Source organism: Lissotriton vulgaris, chromosome 8 (assembly GCF_964263255.1).
Source record: "Lissotriton vulgaris chromosome 8, aLisVul1.2, whole genome shotgun sequence".
Lineage (NCBI taxonomy): Eukaryota > Metazoa > Chordata > Amphibia > Caudata > Salamandridae > Lissotriton > Lissotriton vulgaris.
In genome coordinates this window covers 1237058852-1237078356 of record NC_141696.1, presented here as the reverse complement: position 1 = coordinate 1237078356, position 19505 = coordinate 1237058852, and the positions used below count along the sequence as shown (strand labels likewise).

Genomic DNA, 19505 nt, shown 5'->3' with positions numbered 1-19505 from the left:
TCATTGCTTAAAATAGGGGTGTACTTTAATACTAAGATTCCCTCCACACTAATTAAAAATGTTCATATTAAACAGGTCAAGCAGCCAAATGTGCTATTTCTTTCTTAAACGTATCTAATTTGTAAAACTCTGTCCCAAAACACAGTTTTAATAGTTTAGGGAATGGGGGTAATGCAGACCTTCTTTTGACATTGTGGGTCTCGGTTTTTCAATTCTTTTGAGTGCTCTACTTTTTCTTCTTTCTTTACTGTTCTTTTCCAATGTTTCACCACTGTCATTTAGTCCTCAACAGTATGTAATCCCTACTCTCTGTCCTATCAATTAATTCAATCATTACAGGCTGAAAGTCTAATGCAAATTATTGATGGACTGGCAATGTGTTTTTTATTTCTTTATTTTAGCTCTACAGATCCAGATGAATGCATTATTCTTTATGGTGACGACCAGGTAATTATTGGAAGAATTAAAATGGGTTAGTGAAATACCTCACCAGGGTAAAGTACTGATATAGTCTCTAGCATTGCACCCTTCCCATTGATTGATGAACTTCATTCTGCCAGAGGTTATTATTAAAGTGAGAATCCTTGAAAGTCGGGTGTTTATCATTTAGTAATATGAAACTGTGGAATTTTTGGTAAATATTGTCTGTGACAAAAAATATTGAGTTCCTTTTTAAAATCCATCCCTTTGGAAGTCTAAGATTCTGAAGGATTTCCAATAAATTACCTGTAAACCTTGCATTGGACACCATTTAATGAAATTCATTCTGTGGTTGGTGTATGAGACCTGGGTACAAGTAGAACAATTTTCCTTGATGCAAGATGCTACCCTGTTTGAACTTTCCATGTTTTGAAGGGAGAAATTTTCAATTTCTAGGAATTTATGGGCATTTTATCAAGGGTTTTATCTCCGCTTTTTTAGTTTTAAAAGCCAAAGAAGCCGAGATAAAAATATCGCCATATCAACAACAGGGTGCTAACATGCAAAATCGCATGTTAGCACCTTTTCTACTACGCTTCCCTTTGCATCTCTAATGAGATGCAAAGTGGGCATTCCAGAGCAAAATAATAGGAGAAATGTCACTAAGCTACATTTCTCCTATTATCAAGCTTCACGCTAACCCTGTTAGAGTAAAAAAAAACAGCGCTAACCACGGTTAACGCTGCTTTTTTACGTCTGCTAATTTTCAGACTTAGCCATGTAATCCAATGGGAGGTGGATTACATGGCTAAATCCACCATGGGCTATCAACAAGGACATTCCTATCCTTGTAGTTTTATCGCTGCATTACCAGCGATAACCTCCCAAAATGCCGCTATCGCTGGATTTTTTTATTGTCTAGGCTGTTAGCGTTGTTAATAACGTGATAACCAGGTGATATTATCCAGTGATAGCGGGTGTTAACAAAATTAACGCTAAGCGCCCGTAGCGTTAATTTTCCCTGTTCCTTGTTAATATGCCCCTTAGCCACATATAGAACATTACCTGATAAGATAGTCAAGACCACATTAATAGACTGGGAGGTGGACTGCTCTTCATTTTGACAGTAAACAAACAAGGGAAATCTATGCTCTCCTTTGCCAAAATGGTGCTTTTAGCAGAACTGCCCCTTCTTCATCTAAATCTTCTTGATCAACTTCAGGAAGGGTGGTAGTCAAACTTCTTTTTTAATGGGTTCGGTAAAGAGAGGTAAGAGGTGACATCAAGGCACTAGAGGAGGAAGTCTGAACTCCGGCTACTACTTTCCTGACACAACCTGTAATTCCCACTGATCTGTACTATTATCTTTTCAGTGGTCTACGTCAGCCTTCCTCTAACTGGAATCATACTTATCTCAGCATACTCAAGATTTTGATGGCTGGGGAGGTGTAGTAATATTGGAGGGTTGGAATGTATCAATTAGGCAGCTCCCCAACACAAGACTACTCAAGAAAGAGCTTCTTTTGTTGTTGCTGTCCAATTTACTGAGAGAGCAGCAAGTGCAGCTCGGCCATGTAGCGAAAGTTACGGCTTTGCTATTAATTTACAGCACGTCACTTGACACAGAACACTATGAAAAATTACTTCTAATGATGAATTATAAGGTTCTCAAGCCATTATCTAGCCTGATTAAGTCCTGGATAGAGACAAAATGCGTTGGCTGGGCTGGGATGATGGATACCATTTCAAGCAAGAATCAAGAATAATTTTTAAATCAACAAAGAAATTTATTTCGTTTTTTACGACCTACTGTCTTTGAATTTATTGATGGATATAACATTGTTATGATGTCACCACAACACCACTAACATTTGGGACTTTGATACAGTTTGTTTGATAATAGTATTATGGACGACATAACATTTGTTTATGATTATGGTACATTACGGGGATAATTTGGCAGTTCAAATTTGGGGTTAGATCACTCGAACGTGATTTAATATATACTGATACAATTCTCACGTACGGCATCTTCCCTGATTCCTTCAAGATAAAACAGATCCTCCTGTTGTTGAAGAAGACCACCCAGGGCCCATTCGATTTTGCTAACTATTACATAATCACACATCAAATCCAGAACAAATAAAACATTTTCATATTCAACTCAGTAAAGTTGGTTGCCCCAAAGTGCAGCTTGAAATGGGGCAAGGCTCATCCACCTTTCAAGGCAGACTATATGAATTTAGACTTTTCTATTTGCTTTACATGAACATCAGCTTCAAATGTATTACACTATCTCCCACTTGAAATACATATATTTTGTTGTTAATTAATTTATTATTCATTATGAGCTTTATAAAGCACCAAATAAGTAGCCATGTGATTACTGCGGACTGCAGATGAAAAGGCAAAAATCTGAATGGGCATTGGAAAAACGAGGTAGCACCAATCGCGCACAAGTTTAAGCATCTTTGTTTGGTGTTCCTGTAACCCTTCTTTAGGCAATGCTGGTGATATGCTGAATGTCTCTGTAAAAGGTTCAGTCTCTCGGTAGTTTCTGAATGGAGGAGGCGGGTGCTCCTTTTACACTGAACTATAAGGCATTCCAGGCTATGTGGCTGTGCACACCCAGAGGTCTGCCTCCATGCTGTTGTCCTCTGGTTCTTTTTATTTGATAAAATAAAGGTTTACCATGAAAAGGTTCCTCGCTGAAAAGTAATATGAAGCTTGGTTTTGAAGGTAGTTAGGTACTTTTTCAATTTTACTAGGAACCAAAAAATGTTTTCTAATATCGGTTTCACATGGTAATGCGTTCGCATGTTAAAGCAGAGTATGGTCTACATGGTCTTGTAGGCTTTGCAGACTGTCAGAATTATTTTCAGGCCCTTGTACATCAAATTAACATCACTGTCAATTCAGTGCTTTACTTTAGAAAAAAAGAACTTTATTATAAGATAGATAAACTAGAACAATTGCAACAGACATCCATGCAAATAAATCAGGGGCTGAGATACCCAGGACTTGTTATCTCTGCGGCTTGGCTGGGGTCAGCTTAAGGATCTTCAGAAACACTCTGGTTTTTAGTTTTCAGCCTGACCTAGGGAAGGAATACAGATGTGCAAACTTTATTCTTGGCATGCCACTCTGGAACCAAGAGGTATGAATAAAATGTGTTGCTCTGATAACCCATCACCCAGAAATCTAGGATCATACTCAGCGCAGTCGTAAGTGCTACTGGTGGGGACAGTGTCAATTCACTGTAGACAAGGGTCCAGTAAAAGACCCAGCTGGTCCCTATGCTTTTCAAGGGGTATGTTCGAAATAATGGACCAGCTCGCACATCCTAAGCGTATAACTGAAACTGACGTCAGAACTCCAGCAGCTGGTGCCAGCTGGTGGCCCCTTATTGATGCAGTCAGTAAGGATAAGAGGGTGCAGTACATTTGTCCCTAAGCAGCTGCACAGAGAACCTGGAGACTGGAAGAGAATTTTTGGTCTGCAGCTGAGAAGGTACGCGTGTGTCTTTGATCAAGTGATGCCGCAGTGTGGGTAGTGCCCAGGTGAAGAGAGGCTGCCCAAGAGATATGTCTCGAAAGGGAAATGTTTCAAATAATAGAGGAGCAGGGGCATGCAGCCAAGAGGTTTCCATTGGAGAAGTACAAGGTTTCAAAGAGGCACATAAAGCAGGAGGAAATAGTTGTAGTCTATGGTGACAGGGAACAGTAGAAGAGGAGGTCTTAAGAAGGTTTGAGCAGGGTTCACACTGACACGTGATAAGTTCTGCTTTGGTAATGAAGAAAATAATTATTTAGACATTGAATTTTTGCGATGGGTATGAAACTAAGAAAGGCGTTTGTGGAAAGCATTCAGAAACTTAAAGTTCCAGACAACAAGAAAGAGTTGATGTCATTCTTAAGAATGTCAACATTTTGCAGCAGGTTTAAAGCAAAGATAGCGGCTAAAATGTGGTCCATGACGGGTGAACTGAGGAAGTCTATTGAGATGATTTGGGACAAGTGTGAGGAGGAGTTTCAGCTGGCAAAAAATTGTTAAGAAAGGAGTCTGATCTGCAGGCATTTATTACGGAAAGAAATTGCATGGTGGCTACTTTTGCCAGTTTGAAAGATTTAGTAGCAGTTTCGGTGCAGGTGGCAGAAGGGAAAGAACAGACAAAAGAGTTTGGGGTCAAGAGCTTTATGAGGTTTAATTATTCCGTAACTGAGAAAAAGTCTCTAGCAGAAAACAGGGCAATCAGCTAAATTTCATAATTTTCTGAGGGGGAAAATGTTTACTGTTAAAACTCATCACAAGCCTTTGTGCGAAACGTTCACTAAAAAATATCATGGGCATGTTTTTCCGTTACAATCAGCAAATGGGTTATATGTCTTTAACAATACAAGCCTGATTCTCAAACTGCACTTTGAAATTCGTAGTACACAAAAGGTCAACATGTTTCAGCCCTTCTAATGCCCTTGAGAGGTGCCATAGGTTTTCTAATTATGATGATTGATAGAATGCAAAAAAAATGTAAACACCAATACCAAGCCCGCAAGTATGAGTGCTGTGCTGTGTGTTCTGGCATTGTAGAACTCGGGGAGATTGCAGACCCTGTAGGTTCAGCTTCTTGTGGAGTGAGAGATTGTTTGACTATGTTGTTGTTGTGGTGTTTTGAGTGTACAGGCATCAAGTGGTTTGTGAGTCCCAGTGCTGGACAGAGCTGCAGGCCATGTGGGAAGTGCCTGTTGCACAGTGAGGGAGTTGATGAATATGATGCTGTTTTGCTGCCTTAGTTGTCAAAGAGTAGTTATGTTTGGTGTATTCCAGAGCACCTGCTGTAGTGTCTTGTGAGTTAGAGATGATGGCACCCTTTTAGTTCCCTACTCACTCCCTAGAACAGTGATGTATGTGCATCGTTGTGGGTGATGGAATTCATGATGTAGAATGTTCAGTTAATGAGTACACGCCGAGGAATAAAGACGTGAAATACCAAGCTCCATGTGTGGCATGATCATGTGCATATACCTGGGCAGGACACTACACGTGCTACTTTCGAGCATGATGGAGCTGAAGAATAGGTGAGTTTCTTCCATTATGTTATGGATGTTTTCAGATACTTGGTTTATGTTTTTTTTTTACTGTTGTGGATAAGCAAATGTGTACTTTCTGGAGTTATTGAGAAAGTGTGAATACATTTTATGCACTAATCATAAGTGGACGTTAAATTTGGGAATGTGCAGTAACTCATGTTACCACACATACTGGGGTGCTGATTTACTTAGAAGTCACACCACACATTGCAGCAAGGCAAGTTGCTGCACTGTGCTGCATTGTATGAATGGGAGAGCTGAAAATTGCCATATCTCCTAAGATATTATGTTCTCCAGCTCTGTCACTGCACTGGCACCCTCAAGTGTGTCAAATGTGCCCACTTTAGGGACAGGATATTTCTTGTACCTTCCTGCACAAAAACAGTCCTTAGAGGTATATTCCTCTTTCCATGGAAAGAGGAAGCATCAAGGGTAAATAAACATATTTTCCTTATGCCTGACTGGGGAAGGCATTGCATTTTGAAGCATTCCTAGGTTTAATAGCTTATGTAAATCTGGGAATGTGACAAAATTCATGGGTGGATGCATGGGAATGCCCATGCTCCACACATGGTACGCCTTTCGAATGCAAGGCAGCGCTATGCACTGTCCTACGTTACTTCATATTTACTAAACCATGCAAAGCCACACAAAATGGCTTTACATGACCTACTAAATGCCTAAAAGGATTTCGTGTCAGGGCAGCGCAGCAAAATTGATGCAACCCAGACGCAAATCTTTAGTAAGTCTGCCCAACAGTGTTTTGCAACTAACGCCACTCCTCCATATTTTTACCCAGTAAATTTCAGCAGATCAAAATATTTACAGGGGGAATATGCCCGATAAATGCTGGAACATTGTGTATTAGGATATTATGTAGCTGAGCCTGTTACGTGAAACTCGTTGACTTTAAACCTGTAATCACAAACATGAAAATTGAATTACCCATGGTCGCATCCGTATGCGTGAACTTTCTTGAGTATAAGGTGCCAACCAGCAATATGTTTTACTTAATCTATTTGCTCACAAGACAACAGGGGCTTGTCACTCCCAAGAGATACTACACGTATTCCTTTGCCTGTCAGTGATATTTGTGCTGGGAAAATGATAGTGAGTTTTAAAACTCACATTTGTAGGAGTAGATACGTGTTTGAACACAGTGCAGCAACACAGGAGTGTAACGCTATTTGTTTTTATCTCTGTTTTCACAGGGATGTGTGAACATTCTGCTTTTGACATCTGTGGGAGAACTTCTCAGGTTAGTATTTAAAATTCAACATATCGTTCTTCGATTTTATGTACAGGATAATCTATCAGACAATGAGAGCCAATGAAAGCTCAACAGAGGTAGAAGTATCAGTTAGGTTCACCCTCCTTACTCAGTTATGAACGCAAAAACCGGAATACCGGAATAAGAACCTAACTATGGGAGAGAAATGGGATGTCCACTCATATGGAGTAGGAAAGCCTACTTATCTAGAAAGAAGAGTTTTTCTTTCTAGAGTCCCCTCAGTCACCAGGGTTTCCCCTTTGTGACATGCTTCATCATAGGGGTCCTCTCAATCCGATGAAAGCTGTCATGTTCCTGTAACTTCTGATCGCTGCTCGTGCTGTCCTTACACATTCGTTTATAAACACAGTGACAGACATAGCCAAAGAGTCAGATTTACCTTTACAAAACTTATAAGCCAACCCGTCTTGCACAATGGTCTTGGTGCACAAAGACCAACTTGATATCCCGCCTGCACCAGTCACCAAAAGTTATAGGCACTCATTTGGCAAATGTTTTGACGCCATAAGCTTTTTGACTCAGATAAAGTCTAACTAAAAAGCAAATACAGACAAGATGGTAATTTGTTACTCTCACTTCAGATGAAGGTTTGGAAAGACGAAACAAGACAATTGGCATCCCTCTAGGCCACCAATCACTGTAACCACCTATCCCTTCATTAAAGATTGCCACCCCTAGCCAAATGCATGGCGTCCAGGACAGAACCTATCCCCTTGGCTCTGTTTGTTACTCATTAATTGCTGAAATCCAGAATTAGTTGCCATAAGGAGGTCAGCTATGACACACACGTGAACTCACCCTGACCTCTGATAACAGATACAATATAGTTGTATTACTCTTTGAGACCACAATTCTCCTCTTCTCTGCTCTTCTTAAAACACCACCACTGAAATAACTCATCTAAGAATATACCTACCTCTTGTTCTTTGATCTTCAGAACCTGGAAGAAGCTGCCAAGAGTAGACAACATGCCTAACATAGGAATTGACTACGCAACGCTTTCGCCTCATGTAACATTCATCAGCTGGAAAGTGCATGAAGATTGGGTCACACAGGTAAAAACACAAACAGAAAACAGATGGAAAGACTGATTCTGGAGGATTAGAGTAAAGCCTGGAGTTGTTATCAAATTAAAGGTAAAAGTCATAACTGAAAAGCTCAACTACTTTAGGGATAAGCGGCAGACAGGGTGGGACAAGAAAGAGAAAGCTGTGAGCCACATTTATAAATATGAACTTCTCTGACTCCTTGTTGGAGCATAATTCTGACTTCAAGCAGAAAAACCTAGAACTACAATGATTTAATGGAAAACTGAGCATCTGTCCCATTGACTTATTCCACACAAATTCCTACTGATTGACATTAGTCTGGTGAAATGTGGCTTTGTTTTTTAATGAAGGTCTGTCTTTGCATATTTGCATATTTGTTTTCCTTGTACCCAACTGCCCGTGCTGAGCTTCTTCCTCTTTATTTGTCCAGGCGCCAGATGTTTAGGTTGCTACAAGGGGGTAGCAGGCACAACACAAACATCTACCACAAAACAAAATCTGGTTGATACTATTTTATAGGAAATATCATGTAAATTCATGTTACAGTTATTGTGTGTGAAACTGCATTCTGGGTGGAGACGGGGTGAACATACAGTGGCTAATAGTCGTCAACCCTTGGGGTTGAGGTTGTTTGCCTATGGGATCCATCCTACTATGCCTCTGCAAACTGGGCCAAGTACAACCCCTTCAGCACATGACTCTCAGTGGTAGTGGTGGTGAGCAGCCACAGGCTTCTTAGGGAGGTGGTGTGGGGGTGCTCGAGTTCAGAGCTCGACAGTAACACAACAGCGCAATAAACAAATGTCCAATCTAGTGCTTATCTTTCAAGAAAGAAAGTACACTAATGCAAACCAATACAATATAGTGTCCCTGGGTGCTATCAAGCAGTGCTGTGCCTGTATCTTTTCCCCCCCTCGGTTAAACCGATGATCTAGCTGGTCGCTACCCTGAAGATAAGTGGTATTAGCATGATTAGAGCTCTGGTGCAGCATCACTACTTGATGAGCTTGAGCACAGGCTATCATAGGTCAGTTTGAAATTTCTTACAACATGCGGTGAAAAATCCCTTAGAGCATCTGCCCGGCTTTTTGCTCAGCGTACTCAGCCAATCATTTTTTGGAGATTACAGGTACACCAGTTGGTAGCTCCATTGGCATATTCCACAACCTCTACAATGCTGGCTGCCCAGTAAATGTGGATTTGACGGCCAGATTCATCACAGGGAGTGGAGGCCCTGCATAGGTCAACCATTGAAGTCCTGTACAGGCTGGTTACAATGCAGTAACACAGGCCAAGTCTTTGGTGATAATGTACCCACACAATACCTTGCTGATGATGTGGGCATGCACAGGCCAATACTCAGTTGATGATGCAGCAAGCACAGACGAGTTGTCTTGTCTTGTAATCACAGCCACACTGGCCTCTGTAATCTGTGTCTCAATCAGTGCCTCAATCTTCGAGGTTCCCTCTAGGTACCACCGTAGAAAGTCTAAATGTTCACAGACACTGGGGTCTAGTCTACTGATGTCTCTCTGCAGTCTTCTTCTTCTGGGGGTCCCACACACTGGAGACATGCTCCTCCCAGCTCTTTCTGTACAGTCACTCCAGCTGCTGGGTTAGCATGCTTCTTTACTCTCTTGGAAGAAAGGGTTTTGGTGCTTCAGGACAGGTACTCTTCTAGCAAGAGGTCAGATTCAGGTGCACACAAAAGTCTCTACAACAGAGTGCTTCAATGCCTGAAGAAACACATCTAGTTCACAAATTACCCATTTAATCTTAGATGAAATTACTGTGCCATGTATACGTTTATTCTCTATGGAGATTTGCATTAATAAGTCACCAGTTTGTCTCAAGAGTACCCAGCCTTTACACCAGACTTGTACTACAATTCGAACCCAGCTTACGAGCTTTTGGTAAATCGCTCAAAACTCACATATTTTTTCCGATATCAAACCTCCTTAATTTAATGTTGTTCTCTTTGCAGAACACTTAGATACTTGAAGTATGAGAGCCTATGAACATAACAAAAAGTATAACACAAACAATGGTAAAATAAATGACCACAGAATCTCAATATAGTTCCTCCTAATAAGGTATCCCCCATCACACAAAATGCACATATACAACTTGCACTCTATGTGGGAGGTGAGGTGTTCTCGTCATCATAAACATCACAGACACCAGTGGCACAATTTGTGTACGTCGATGAAGATAACAAATTCTGAACATCAAACAAGAAAAGTTACCTAAGAAAAGTCTCTTTCAATTTTGGCTGAGGAACTCGCATACAGATATTAGAGAAGAGCTACACTGCTGTCCCTAAGTTATAATGCAGTGGCTCCATTACTAAATGCTGTCACTTTAGCTTTTTCCTGACACAGTGATGTCATAAACTCAAAAATCTATTATTTGTTCTTGTAATTCCAATATAGCAGTGTTCATTGCTTCTGTTTTTATTCTAGCTGAAGTACTACGATTCCATCAAGGCAATCATTTCTACCTCAAACCATCAGCCTACAGCTTTAGTACTAGGTAAGATGTACTCTCTCCTAATAATGCACACAAGTTGTCCATGATAGAGCCTTGCCTGGAGTCCCATCTGCTTCTATTGTATGCATGGTAAAGGTGTGAATAAGTTGGGTGGTCCATGTGATGGGAGAAACACCTACACAACAGCAACAGGGGACCTGCTGTTGCATTTAGAATGTTCTGCCACTTTTGCAGGGGTTTTCCCCCTAAGGTATCTCCCACCAGTGTGGGAGAGAGCCAGCTATGCACATTATCTCTATTGGCTATTACATTTGTTCCACTGGTCAATTGTTAGTACATATTATTATATAAATAATGCACTGACACGCTGGAGAAGCTTATACTCCTACTGAGTCATCATTTGTTCTATGGTGTTTCCAGACTTTCAGTTCACAAACAGTCTCCTTCTTACCATCAAATGTAATAAAAAGCGTTCTTTCTTCTCATAGATGGACAGCCTTAGCGAAATATGAATCCAGTTTTAATGTTTTACCAGGGCACGGTGCTTGACAAAAGACAGTGTTCCTGTACAAATTAATACCCCTTCAACATTTTAGTGCCAGAACATAAAATACCATCTGAATTAAAGACATTATATACCACGGTGCTGTCACTGTATGCCAGATTACCTCCAACATTTGCTCCTGAATGGTTTGCTAATATTCTAGTATATAGCTACATATATTAGGTACTATGTAGGCATTCCAGTGTGGTGTTCATTAGATGTTCAGTGAACACACCTGTCAGCCGTGGCCCGTGAAGGTAACAGCAGTGGGGCTGGGTGGGGGGTGATTTCAACATATGACCGCAAGGTAAAATTAAATAAATAATTAATGGTCATATGTCGGGCCCCACCTTTTTTACCTGCACAGACCACGGCTGACACCTGCACCAATTGTTGCTTGAGGTCACCACTGATTTCACGCAGGCTAGTGGGCTACTCATGAACGTTTTTAGAACTGGCACCACTGGCATGGGTCTCCCTTCCATTTTTTGCTGTTGCGTCCTGTATTTTTATGTGTTTTGCTGGTGTAGATGCTTTTGGCACTGCTATTCAGTGCCAAATTGCAAGTGCTCCCTATTGTAAAGTGTTGTATTTGATTAGTGACTCCATGATTGGCTTATTTGATTTACTTGTCAGACCCTAGTACAGTGCACCATGTGTGCCCAGTGCCTATAAATCAAATGCTGCTGGTGGGCTTGCAGCACTGGTTGTGAACCCCACAGAAGCAGCTTGTAAAATGGGACAAAGACCTGCCATTGCAGAGCCTGTGTGCATCCTGGGGCTGCCATGTCAACTTGGCAAGTGCACCCACTTGCCAGTCCCTAAATTTTCCCTTTTCTACATATTAGTCACCCCTAAGGTAGGCCCAAGGTACCCCCGTGGGCAGGGTGCATTGTATGTAAAAGGTAGGACATGCCCTGATGTGGGTGGCATGTCCTGAAAGTAAATTGCAGCCAATTTCGTTTCTAACTATTGCAAGGCTGCCTGTTCCCATAGACCAGAATGGGCAGTTTGATTATAACATCTTATAATCCTAACTGACTCCTGGAACTAGGTAGCAATTCAAGTTTAGTATGCCTGAACTCAGAATGTCAAAATAAATCTTTTAGTGAAGGTGTTTTTTACATTCTGTGTTTGAAAATACCAATTTTAGAAAATAGGTATTTTCTTGCCTAACCATCCAGCCTGCCTCTGCTAGGTTTGTGTATTTCATGTCTGGTTTGTGAGTGACAGAGGCTGGGGTGGCTCCAGGAGCCTGGGTGAGTCAGCACTAGGCTGAATAGACCTATCTGCATTTGGAGTTGTGGGAGGAGTAGCAATAGGGCCTGAATAGGGCTGTGCCTGCCTTCCACAATGCTGGCTCCACCTCCTGTGGTGCAGCTGATGACCCTGGCCCACACTGACAAAGGAAGAAGTTGTGCACTGGCAGAGTGCACCCAGAACTGGTTTGGACTAGGTACAGACACCTTCTGCCTTCAGAGGACAAAGGATTTTGCTGAGAAATTCCGCCTGCAGAAAGGTGCCTACTGTTGTTTAGGCCCTCTGAGAAGACTGCGAGTCGCTGGGAGCTGCAACGCAACGAGGAGAAGCGTGTTGCCGCCACAGCAGTTGCCATAGCATCGCCGAAGAAGTGTGTTGCCGCCACAGCTGTTTGCCGTTGCATCATTGACAAAGCCTGTCGCATCCCCTGAGAAGCGTGTCGCCGCCGCAGAGGTCGCCGTCGCTTCACCGGAGAAGCGTGTCGCAGGGCCTGTCGCTGACCAGAAGTTACTGAGTTCACCACACGGCCATCAGGCGTGCACGCATCGCTTCCAACATTGTTGCATTGCATCAAGGCGCCATCTTGTCGCATCGTAACCGGAACACACTAAGAATCTGACGCATCACCTCCTCTCCGGTAAGGAACCGACACATCACCTCCCCTGCACTGCAGTAAGAGACAGACACATCACCTCCCCCGAAGCAAGGAACCGATGCATAACATTCCCTGTGACCCTTTTGTTTGTATTGCGTGACGCATCCAAGGTACTTTGAGAGTAAAGTGTCGCATTTACCATCTACATTTGAACGAAGCTATTTCTACCATTTTAAAGTCTATTTTTGATTACAGTATTTTGGATTTTTGTCATTGGGTCTTGTGTTAAGTCTGGTAAAGATTACTTATTTTTCTAAACTGTTCTGGTGTCCATTTGTAGTGTTTTCACTGTATTACTGTGTGTGTTCACAAATGCTTTACACACTGCCTTTGATATAAGACTGTCTGATTATGCCAAGCTACCAAGTTGGTGAGCAGGACATCGGTGGGAGCTTCACTCACCTCGTTTTTTGTTAATTTTTTTATTATACTTGTAGTGAATAATATTACATTGTTCGCTATTAGACTAATGAAAAATGGAGCACAGATAGCGGGAAAAGGACTTTCCCTGGCAACTGAGGTAAGTAAAAAAATGCTTTGAAATGCATTTATGTTGTGCGCGTGCTTGCAGTTTTGAGAGTTTATGTAATATAGATTATGTGTATGTGCGAAAGTGTGTGCATGTGTAGGCTGAATGTGTGTGCATGTGTGAGTGTGTGAATGTGTGAATGTGTGTATATGTATAACCACATGCATGTGTGGGTGAAAGGGAAGTTTAAGGAGCATGTGAAGTCACTTCTTCTATCCCTGGCATTTTGGTGAATTGACGTTCATGGGGCTGCTCCCTTTTGGAAGGTAGTGGTATTTCCCCATGTAGTTATATAGGTTAGCAATGTAGTTATATAGGTTAGCAATGTATTAGTATGTATTAGCATCTGGAACGTTGAACAGCTTTAATCTAGAATGTCAGAGTGCTTGGGACTGGTTGCCTAGTGTTCTGGATCAGTTGCTGTTGGGAGTCTTGTGGATGGGACCTTTTACATAAGCTGTAACTTAAATAAAGAAGATTTCATCTAAAGCTACCGGTTCATGTTACTTCTTCACAAACGTGCTGCTTAGTGAGTCTTCCAACTACTCACTGTGCCATGGGTATTGCACCATTGCCATGCTACAATGCACACTACCCCCAGTATGTAAAGCACCTTCATCATGCTAATATGCACTATGGTCCAGTATATAAAGCATGTTATGCCAGCGTATACATTTCTCCAAGTGTGATGAACATGGTTGCTATTCTAGAATGTGCATTTCCCCATGTCACTATTGCTGTGCAGTTGTTAACATAACCCCAATTAAGTGAAACACGCAGTAGCGGCTTCTGTGGGGCAGTAGTGGTGGGGTGGGGTGAGGGGGCAGAGGGGGGTTAAGAAAAAAAGGAAAAATCACTTAACTGCCGGCTGCTGCTTTTCCTCTGTACTCTTCGGTCGAGCAGGAAGCAGACTCCCCTAGCCAATCATAATGCTGCTGTCACCAGCATGACAGCAGCATCGTGATTGGTCTGAGCACCGTGGTTCAGCCCTCAGACAATCAGTGGGAGCCTGTGCATGTTCTCCAGCCAGGGTGGCCAGGTGGAGAACATGCTTAGCGCGCATGACTGTTTTTCCGCACCAAGACAGCCGGCCAAACCATCATGGGCATGTAGAAAGTGCTCACCACTCCTCCCTCTGCTCTGTGGGCAGCCCTGCACCTTCAGAGCCTTCTGAAAAAGAAAATGATAATAACATGGTGTTATTATCATGTTATTTTTCCTCTGGGGTGACACTCCCCTACCTTAGCGGAGTAGCCACCCCTGAAAGCACGACTGCAGAACCAGAATGTACATTACCGCGAAATTTAAGACACAAACGGGATCCCACAAAATAAAGAACATTGCAATGCTAAACCTCAAATACAATAGTCAATCAGTTTGATCTTTCTCTAAGTACAATCAGGGGCATACGTTTATTATTGTTCCTTACGAGTGTCCAAAATCTATTTTCAATTTAAACATTGTGGTTGTCGTGGAGTACTGCTGAAAATTGTTTGCTCTGCGTTCAGCAGGAAACCTTCTTGTTTGATATCATGATAGGCTATTGCGGCAAAAAAGATTAAATAAATACCTAACGTTTCAGGATTTGACAGCTGCAAACATCTTTTACTACAGCTTTTTTAAGCATCAGAGTCAATTCAGTTTTCAGTTCAAAATAGCAGTTATGTAGGAGGTTTCCCATAAAATAAATACATAACAATTGATCTGTATCACGGTTTCTAAGTAAAAGTCTTATAATCTCCAGTATAGTAAAGGTAACGAAAATCTTGCGAAGACTGCCCCAAGATCGATATGTTCCAATTGCCGCAACAGCAAAAGTGAATTGCGACAGTCCTTAAGACCGGATTGTAAATGGACATACACATAAATATTTACGACGTGAATGTAAAAATAAAAAAACAATCAAGAAGTAAGCGCACTAGTGAATATGGCAATTGAAATATGCTAGAAAATTTGCCATCATTCTCTTTTGTAAAGAGCATGAATGATATGAAGAGTATTTCTATAGCGCCTAACTACCCAGAGGCCTCGTACCGCTTAAGACAAGGAGGCAGAATAACATCAGTCTACACCGCTAAGGGAGCATTCTAAACAGGTGTGTTTTTAAGAGCTTGCGAAAGGTCAGCAAGTTGTTGTTCCCCCGCATAGCTTGGGGAAGGGAGTTCCACAATTTAGGAGCAGTGAATGAGAAAGAGCATCCTGCCCATCTCACCTTCCTTATTTTCTTAGTGGTGGACAGATAAAGAGAGCTAGAACGTAGAGTCCTAGGCGGCAAATAGGGAGTTAATAGAGGGTGTAAGATGGATGGGCCGGTCTTCCACATGGTTTTATGTGCCAGGCACATAGCCTTAAATTGTATCCTGGCAGCAATAGATAGCCAGTGTGACTGTTGCAATGCTGGCCTTGCTGATTGCCCCCGTGGAACCTGCAGGAGCATCCCTGCTGCACAGTTCTGGACTGCCTGTAAATTATTTACTGTGGCTTGAAGGGCTACTAGGTACAGAATGTTTCCATAGTCCAATTTTACAGAGCATCCTCAACAATCCATAGCAGGTAGATGAGAGCATGGTGGCCTGGTGTCCAAAGTTAAGGGAGTTGTCAAGCCAAATGCCTAAGCTCTTTATTTGTGGCTTTGAAGATGGTACAGGACCTAGACATGCCGGCCACATGGGGACAGAGATAGTGGGTGATGGATTCCCCAACAACATGATCTCTGTCTTGTCCCCATTAAGGCGGAGGTAGCAGCGCTCCATCCATCAGGTCAATGCCTCAAGGCAAGGAGCCAGGGTGCTAGACGAACCCTTGTCATGGTGAAGTGATACCACTAACTGAGTATCGTCTGCATAGCTGACGATATTAATGCCAAATGGATGGATAATCCCTGCTAGCGGCCTCATGTAAATATTAAAGAGCGTCGGACTTAAGGCCGAGCCCTGTGGTACCCCACATCCCAGAGGTAGACTGGAGGAGGCCACATCTCCCTCGAAGACCTGGAAGTGGCGGCCACGGAGGAAGGATGAGAACCATACCAGTGCAGCGCCTGTTACCCCAACACTCTTGAGTCGGTCGGCCAAGATGGTATGGTTGAATGTATCAAACACTGAGGTCTAAAGGAATGATGGCAGCCATTCCCCCCTCATCCACCAACTGCCTTGCCTCCTCTGTTACCATCAGTAGAGCGGTCTCCGTCCCGTGGTTAGGACGGAAGCCGGTCTGCGTGGCATCCAGCAGGGTGTGGATTCTAGATGATTGACCAGTATTATTATTAATAAGTTTCTCCATCAGTTTACTCAACCAGGGCAAGAGCGAGATTGGGCGATAGTTGGAGAGGTTTAATTGATCCAGACTAGGCTTTTTCAATAGGGCCTTGACCATTGCGCACTTCTACTGGGAGGGGACTGAACTAGTTGTAATAGAGGAGTTCAAAACCTCGATGATTGTTGTACGGACAGAGTCAAGAACCGCCATGAGATGTTGAGGAGGAGCAGGGTCCAACGGGGAGCCTGAAGACACCTTCCCAATGAACTTATCTAATGTATCTTCCTCCAGAGGGCGAAATTGTTCCAACATGGGGACCGGGACTGAACCCGTTACCTCGGTTTCCTCTGGCTCGGCTAATTAAGGGAGAAACCTGTATAGATAGCTTGGATCTTTTGTTGAAAGAACACCGCTAGTTTGTTGCAGCGGGTCAGAGCCCCTTCCCTCGATGGAGGTATTTGAGGTGGGGTGATCAGGGATTTTGCTATCCGAAAAATCTCCTTGGGAGAGTTAGCGGCCGTGCTGATTTTAGTTTCATAGAAATGGGCTTGTGCAGCTTTGATTTCAGTTTTATATAGCCTAATGGCCTTCCTATAGGCTTCCTTCCTATGCTGTGTGGGGTCCTGTCTCCAGACCCTTTCTAGTTTCCGGCAAGATTGTTTTAAAACCCTAAGTTTGGAACAGAACCAAGGGGCTGCATTTTTCCTAATTTGTTTTTGAATAACGGGTTTAGGAAGAATTCTGTCAAGAGAATCCTGAATCCAATTATTAAAGTTGTTATTTGCCTCATCAGTATCAGTTCCCTTTGGGGGTTGTGAGGCCTCTAGGGCCAACTTCCATTCTTCCAAAGGGAGTTTGGACCATTTCCTGCCACAAGCTACCGCAAGATTCTGAGCACATGGGGCAGACCTCGTAACCCAAAATAAAGGAATTAGAAAGTGGTCCGACCAAGGGAGGGGGATAGAATTCCCAGAACTAAAATTGTCTAGATTGCTGAAGACTGGGTCCAGAATATGACCTTTCTCATGAGTTGGGAGAAAACACTTTTGATGAAGATCTATCGCCTGGAGGCTCGATAGGAGGTTATTAGCTATGGGGTCTGACTGGTCATCTAAATGTATATTGAGGTCCCCCAATACTGTAAAGTTTGCCATAGCCAGAGCTGATTCTGCAAATGCATCAATAAATTTAGGGATAAATTGTTTTAGCGCTTCTGGAGGACGGTAAATCAGAGAGCCAGAAAGGGTGTCAGTAGGTGAAAATTCAATTGAGAAAGCCATACTTTCATAATCATCGATTGAAGAAGGTAGAAGTCGGCATTTATAGGTGTCCTTATAAATAATTGCTAGGCCTCCGCCTCTGCCCGTCACACGAGCAGTTCTACATAATCCATATCCCGAGGGCAGGGCTTGAATAATGTCGGGGTCATTCCCAGTCTGCAGCCAAGTTTCAGTTAGGAACAGGGCGTCTAATTTATGTTCCTCAATTAATATTGCTGTTTCAGTGCAAGGTTTAGGCAGGGACCTGCAATTCAAGAGAGCCATATTTTGCAATGTGGTGGTGGCAGGGTCTCGGTCTAAATGGCCTGATGACTTGTAATGCTGATGACAGTGACGGCAGTATGGAAGGAGCTTAGCAGGATTTAAGGTGTGGCTACATTCCACTTTACTTTCTGGTCTCAGCCCATGTTAACTAAGTGAGCTATTCTTTATGAGGCCTGCGGTGCGAGGACCAGTGTTTATGGCCCCTGGACCCGGCCGGGTGCGGACGGACGCAGACGGGCTTGCCTTTGGCGCGCCGTTGGTGCACCCGCTGCGCATCCAGTAGAGTGTGGCCATTTAAGTCAATGAGGGTGGGAGGGGCGAGCAACTAGTCCGCCGACCCAATCCTCATCTAAGATGGCGGCTAGAGAGATCCCCAACCGACAGCACCTAATCGGCTGCGGTGGGAAGCGAGAGTGAAGGCATGTACAAATAAGCAGGGAACAATGTTAAAACCAAAGAATCACAAGTTTAAAAATTAACGCGATGTTGCATTCCCGGCTTCCGCCTCAGGAATGATCTGCCAGCTAGTCTGCGCGCGTTGGTAGCAGCGCGGCTTTTAAGTCAATGAGGGCGGGAGGGGAGAGCAACTAGTCCGCTGACCCAATCCTCATCTAAGATGGCGGCTAGAGAGATCCCCACCCGACAGCACCTAATCGGCTGCGGTGGGAAGCGAGAGTGAAGGCATGTGCAAATAAGCAGGGAACAATGTTAAAACCAAAGAATCACAAGTTTAAAAATTAACGCGATGTTGCATTCCCGGCTTCCGCCTCAGGAATGATCTGCCAGCTAGTCTGCGCGCGTTGGTAACAGCTCAGCTTTTAAGTCAATGAGGGCGGGAGGGGCGAGCAACTAGTCCGCCGACCCAATCCTCATCTAAGATGGCGGCTAGAGAGATCCCCACCCGACAGCACCTAATCGGCTGCGGTGGGAAGCGAGAGTGAAGGTATGTGCAAATAAGCAGGGAACAATGTTAAAACCAAAGAATCACAAGTTTAAAAATTAACGCGATGCTGCATTCCCGGCTTCAGCCTCAGGAATAATCTGCAAGCTAGTCTGGCTTTACTTTTCTTAATCAAGGGTCTGGGAATTCAGGCAGCTTGTTCCTACCACCAAGCCAAATAAGATTCAGTCAGCTGGACCGAGGGTTTGGATTACACAAACCATCAATTATCAGCCTGGTGAAAACCTTGCATTTCTTCTAAGTTATATCTTTACCTCCATATTCCTTAACTCATTAGGATTATTAAAACCTATTTTGATTTCAGCAATATGTGAACTCCGGTTAATCATATTTTTTAAGATACAATTTGCAGATTTACCAAATATTGCAAAAACAATTTAGCCCCTGAATAATTTCCAACCTGTTGTACAGCGTTGA

The 19505-nt window shown here is 43.0% G+C and overlaps 1 protein-coding gene across 1 annotated transcript in view; it reads left to right on the top strand.

Moving 5' to 3' along the window:
* The window catches only part of LOC147698535 (cilia- and flagella-associated protein 337-like), a 554785-nt gene that overhangs the window by 210554 nt on the left and 324726 nt on the right, over nucleotides 1-19505 (top strand). Inside the window, exons 9-12 of the mRNA XM_086935138.1 lie at nucleotides 402-447; nucleotides 6719-6765; nucleotides 7736-7853; nucleotides 10310-10379. Coding sequence (XP_086791264.1) covers nucleotides 402-447; nucleotides 6719-6765; nucleotides 7736-7853; nucleotides 10310-10379 — 281 coding nt within the window. The remainder of the gene's footprint in view (nucleotides 1-401; nucleotides 448-6718; nucleotides 6766-7735; nucleotides 7854-10309; nucleotides 10380-19505) is intronic.